The sequence below is a fragment of the Crocodylus porosus genome, unplaced genomic scaffold (genome assembly GCF_001723895.1).
Source record: "Crocodylus porosus isolate Cpor-Errol unplaced genomic scaffold, CroPor_comp1, whole genome shotgun sequence".
Taxonomy (NCBI): Eukaryota; Metazoa; Chordata; order Crocodylia; family Crocodylidae; genus Crocodylus; species Crocodylus porosus.
This window is the reverse complement of record NW_017728951.1, coordinates 29,658,952-29,665,099: the sequence shown is the minus strand read 5'-3', so window position 1 is coordinate 29,665,099 and position 6,148 is coordinate 29,658,952. Positions and strand designations below refer to the sequence as shown.

Here is a 6,148-nt window from a genome sequence, read left to right as displayed (position 1 = left end):
TGATGATGGTTCTTAACACCACTGTTGAGTTTACGCTGTTAAATATTACCGTATTTTGCTTTATTTTAATAAATATTTTAGTATACCGGTACTATTTGGTTCAGAATATTTTTTTTTCTTGTTTTCCTGCTCTAAAAACTGGGTGTGTCTTATGGTCAGGTGCGTCTTATGGTCCGAAAAATACGGTATGTCTGTTTGCAATATAGATAAGGTTGTATATATGGATGTGAGGAACTGAGAAAGGAAGATTCAAAGAAGATCCGTGTGCTTAGGTGTTAAATCTTGAGTTTAAGATTGTGAATATAAACATTAATCTGCTAATTTCCTGGATTGTTAGTAATTGTATTGATAGGAAATACACTTGAGTAACTTTTAACCCTAAGTAAATGTTTTGTGTGAAGTATATATGTTCATATGTAAAGAATTGTGTGTATATGGAATATATAAGCCTGGGGAGAAAAAAACTGAAATAGACAGAATCTTGTATTTTTTTTTTTTCTTCTAGCAACTTTACAAAATAGTACCTATCAAGGACATTAGAAATCTATATGTCACATTTCCAATACCAGACCTTCAGAAATACTATAAATCCAACCCTGGTCATTACCTGGGTCATCTCATTGGACATGAAGGCCCAGGGAGTCTTTTATCAGAGCTCAAAGCTAAAGGTAAGCAAGGTAAAAGGTAAACAGCAAAAATGTGTTCCATAAATAAATATATGATGGAGCCTTGGGACAATGTTTTTAAAAATAGTGGTTTTGTTTGTAAATATTGATGGCCAGTCCCGACCCAGTAAATAGTTTAAGTAGAAAACAGCCCCTGCCACTCCCTCTTCCCCTCCTAGGCCTGCTGGTGTCCTTCACTCCCAACCTGCTACCCCCTGCCACCAGGACATAGCCCCCTAGTTTGCGGGTGGGGTGGGGTGGGGTGGGGCAGGGGGGGTTGAGGCATATACCCTCCCAGATTTGTGTACTCAGAACAGGCATGGGGCTGCAGTGTGGTTGGACCAGCATGGGCAGGAGTTGCCTCGGCAGCCCAGTGGGTGGGACCTGGCATGGGAGAGTGAAGCAGGGCAGTAAGACTCATTGCCCCTGGGACCCCTGTGCCAGACATGCCACCAGCAGCACAAGGAATAATGGACTGGAGGGTAGGGGGAGTGAGCTGTGCTGCCCTTACCTTCAGCTGCCAGCCACATGTGCACTGGGCTGCAGCTCTACCCTGCGCCATGGCCCAGCTGCTGCTGCTGCTCCACTGAGGCCTCCCACACTGCTTCCCTACTCCTCCTCCCCTCTGAGGTTAGAGCCACAGTGAAGGGAGCAGTGGTGGCTGAGCCATGGTGATGAGGTAGAGCCACAACCTAGCAGGTCAGCAGCTGGTGGCAGGAGGAAGTGGGGGAAGTGAACACCACCCCCACCCTCTCCCATTACTCCTTGTGCTGCTGACAGCATGACTGGTGTGTGTGTGTGTGTGTGGGGGTGGGGGGGTTAGGGTTAGGGTCCTGCTGCTGGGCTGTGGAAGTGGTGGCTCCTGCCTGTGCCAGTCTGGGCAAGCTGCAGCCCTGTGCCTGCTGGGGGCACGCAAATCTTGGGGGGGCATGTGACCACCTCAACATGTTGCCTGTGTCCCTCCCATCCCCTTTGTGTTGCCTATCCCCCCTACCCCGACTTGCCTGGGGGGAACTGCAGGAGCTGCTTTCCATGCTACCTGGCTGCCACCTGCATGTGTGTTTGTGCATGTGCCCACGGCACCTCCTGCCTGATTGCCCTCCTCTTGCTCTCCCATGCCCCAGGCAGCCCCTTGCAGGTTGGAACTCTGCCAATCTGCAAGGGAAAACCTAAAATTTCCAATTTTTTCTTCTTTAAAGGAGAATCCATTTTTAAAGTTTGTTTGTGACCCTTTCATATATTCTTGCTACCAACTTTTGAGTTATGACCCACAGGTTGAGAAACACTGTTCTAAGATGGTCTTCAGTCTTATTCTCATTTCTCAGATAGATGCCATAATATTGAATATTATTGTTGGGATGTTTTATTCTTACGTAATGTTTTTGAAACCTTTCAGACATTGTCCTCACTTGTTCCTTGTGCTGCTGATATTGTGGCTGTTAGGAGCTCCATCTATAAGCAGAAGACCAAAATAATGTGTCTTTTACTCTTTTGGTTTGTTTTGATTTACTCTGGTTATATGGCAAATTATTAACTGCAAAAACTGCATTTTACTGCGTATCATCCACAATTCCTTATTATAGTATACAGCTTAGAGATCCATTATTGCCAGAGTTGTAATTGATGTCCATAAGTGATTGCACAAAGATAAACATTCATATTCCTTTATGATAATTCTACATACTGTTTTTTCATATGAAATATTTACTTACCTGTGTTATGTGTTCCTGATTCCTATGCCTGATAGAACCTCTTGTTTCTCCCTACTTGGGAGGCCAATGATCTGCCTTAGTTCTTTTGGGCCTTCGGTTCTTTGCACATGATGCTTCTACATAGTAACTGAGAACTATTGCCTTTAGGATATTATAATTTATAGAAATAGTGAGTTGAGAAAAAACAAATGCAGATAAATAGTGTTCTATTCCCAGAATGGATTGGGTTAAACTTAAGGAGGGGGAGATGAGAGAGAGGCACTGGCAAAAGGAGTCCACAATGCCAAATTTTAATGAATAAATAACCAGTCCAGCAGCAACAAAGCAAGTCATGGGTTTGTATAACCAATGTTGACATTCCTCCTTGAATCAGAAGGAGCAATGGCTAAAGGAACTTTGTGGTCTTCTGATCTCTTGGGGAAACTTGAGGTTGCAAAGAAGAGATAAGGAATGAGGACATTGCTGACCTCTTGTTACATGTTGAGGAGATGGTCCTGACTCCAGTTTTCACTAGATATCTTATTGGAAGAGCACAACACTTATGCAGAATCTCGAAGGGACTCTTTTTTTCTTTAGCTTCAGTTGATAGGGAGGCAGGCCAGGCAGTTCCTCTTCTACATGTGGGGCTCTCAGTTTGGTCTACTGCAGGAATGTATATGTTCCTGATGGGACTCTCACTGACCTGTTAGTCATGGAGCACCTTGCTACTGTTGTTCTGCTACATGGCAGAACAATCTCTTGGCGTATCCCTCAAAGTAATTTATTCCAATGGGTAGTATGCTGAAAGGTACGTCACACTTGGTTTACAATATAAAGCTCTTTCGGCAGAACTCAAGTTTGCCAATGGAATTTTGCATATGTTTTTACCAGTGACGTTTCCTCATCTTCCAAAGCAACTTAGGCTATCTGCTACTGTATGGCAGTTGGAAGAAGCCTTGTGTGGACAGTCCCACACCTTTGTCAGCCTTAGCAATTTTTCAGAAGCAATCCCACAGTGCCTTGTGCTGCCTGCTCTGGACACAAGTTTGAACTCCATTGGCCAAAATGTTAGCTACTGGGAAGCCTAGCCCCTCTTTAAAATTTCTGTGCCATTTTGAAACTAGTACCATGCATGGGAACGGACCACCATAATGTTCTTTGATTATTGCCAGGTGAGGTGGGTAGAATGGAGTTTAAACGAGATTGATAGTTTTATCTACAACTAAGATTTATATACTATTCTGCAAAGAAAGTAGCTGGGGAGGGGAGGAACCGGTAGTAGGTTTGCATGAAAACTACTAGACCGCTTAGAAGTCCAGTCCTCTTTCTTTTTTTATGAACTTATCCTGTTTTTGTGGGGTAATAAGGGCATATTAGGATTTTGCTACTGATGCAGGTTGTTTATGCCCTTACACACCCCACTGCTACCATGACATCCTTCAGTCTTGGGTTTGCCCTTTGAGCAACACAAATGCTGGATGTAGTCTGTTGTAGTAGAAACGTTCTCTCCATTAAAAATGAAGCAAATGCATGCATGAAGAATAGCATCTCATGCCTCCAGCATACCTTTTCATACCTGACTGGTACTAAAGGGGACACAGGTGGTGTTCTCTTTGATCCTCCCAGTCTTGGGGTATGGGCTGAGGAGGGAGAGGAGGATCCAGGTAGTTAACCAAAGACTGTGGCACTGGTGTCATCAGGAAGGCTTTGGCTTCCATGACCACAGCCCACTTTTTGGCGAGAGAGGCATCAAGCTGCTGGGAAGAGATGGCCTCCACCTCTCTCCGCTGGGGAGGAGGCTCTTCTTAGCCAGACTGGCTGACCTGCTCCACCAGGCTTTAAACTAAGCCCACTGGGGGACAGGGGGACTACTGCCACTGCTGGCCCATTGAGCAACTATTGCAAAGCCAGCAGGCCAAGGCATTTAAGGGAGCTCACCCCTGCCCCAGCCCTGGTACAATCTGTGGGCAAGGCAAGAACCCCTAAGGGCACACTTGCCTGCCTGTACACAAATGCCAGGAGCTTGGGGAATAAGCAGGAGGACGAGTTCCTCCTGCTTAACTCAAATAATTACGATGTCATAGGGATAATGGAGACCTGGTGGGACTCCATCCATGACTGGACCACGGGTATAGATGGCTATACCTTGTACAGGAGAGATCGAGTAGATAAAACAGAGGGGGTATAGCTCTCTATGTTAAGGAAAGCTACGCATCCCTGCAAGCTGATGTTGGTGACTAAGGTGGATGACTGGAGACCCTCTGGGTTAAAATCCATGGGGAACATGGCACAGGGGACACAATGGTGGGAGTCTACTACATACCTCCCACCCAAATTCAAGAGCTTGACAAGGAGTTCTCCCGGGAACTGGGTGAGGCCGTATGCTGCAGGACCATGGTTGTCATGGGTGACTTCAATTACCCGGACATCTCGTGAGAGGATCACTCAGCAAAATCTGAGCTTCCTCTTGTGTGTGGATGACCTCTACCTGACTCAAGAAGCCTACAGGCCAATGAGAGGTAAAGCGCTGCTCGACTGGGTACTGGGGATGACCTAATCAGCGACCTAGTGATCGATGGGAAGCTGGGTGACAGCAACCATGAGCTGATCACCTTCACCATCCGCCGTAAAGCTGGCAAGTCAGTCAGCAACACAGAAGTCCTTGACTTCAGGAAAGCCAACTTTGACAAGCTCAGGAGGCTTGTCAGTGGGGCCCTAAGGGACCATGACCCCAGGGGGAGGGGAGTTCAGGAAGAGTGGTTGCTTCTCAAGGAAGCGATCCTCAGTGCACAAGATAATACTATTCCATCTCAGAGGAAAGACAGCAAGAGGGCACAGCAGCCCCCCTGCTCTCCGGGGATCTAGCAGACCGGAGGCTAAAAAGAAAGACCTATAAAGGATGGAGGATGGAATTCACTTCCAAGGAGGACTATTCTGCACTGGTCCGGTCCTGCAGGGAGCAAACCAGGAAAGCCAAGGCTGCAACTTAACTCCGACTAGCTTTGAGCATCAAGGACAATAAAAAGTCCTTTTTCAGATATGTGGGGAGTCAGAGAAAAAGCAAGGGCAATATGGTACCCCTGCTGAACCAGATGGGACAACTGACACCCAGGAAAGAGCCAAACTATTAAATGGGTACTTTGTGTCAGTCTTTCATCAGTCCCATGGAACGCCCATGCCAAACACGGGACGGGGGGGTCTGGCTGAGGGAGATCCCCTGCCCTCCATCAATGCTGACCTCATGAAGGAACACCTTGAGAGGCTGGATACCGTTAAGTCAGCCGGCCCTGACAATCTACACCCCAGGATACTCAAGGAGCTGGCGAGCTTCATAGCTCAGCCTTTGGCACGGATCTTTGAGAACTCCTGGTGCTCCGGTGAAGTGCCTGAAGACTGGAAGAAGGCCAGTGTTGTGCCTATCTTCAAGAAAGGGAGGAAGGTGGATTCAGCTTACTGTAGGCCCATCAGCCTGACTTCTATCCCAGGGAAGGTCTTAGAAAAGTTTATTAAAGAGCCCATCCTTGATGGACTGGCAGATGCCAACATCCTGAGGGATAGCCAGCACAGGTTTGTTGCAGGTAGGTCTTGCTTGACCAATCTCATTACCTTCTATGACCAGGTGACCTATCACCTGGACAAGGGAGAAAAGATTGATGTTGTATATCTTGACTTCAAAAAAGCCTTTGATCTGGTATCCCATGTTCATCACCTCTTGGCGAAACTGGCCAGTTGTGGCCTTGGGTCCACCATGATCCATGGGCTGGAGAACTGGCTCTGTGGTCAGACCCAGAG

At 46.8% G+C, this 6,148-nt stretch overlaps 1 protein-coding gene across 1 annotated transcript in view; it reads left to right on the top strand.

Moving 5' to 3' along the window:
• IDE (insulin degrading enzyme) overlaps positions 1-6,148 on the top strand; it is a 115,311-nt gene that overhangs the window by 31,921 nt on the left and 77,242 nt on the right. The window contains exon 7 of the mRNA XM_019555515.1: positions 506-685. Coding sequence (XP_019411060.1) covers positions 506-685 — 180 coding nt within the window. The remainder of the gene's footprint in view (positions 1-505; positions 686-6,148) is intronic.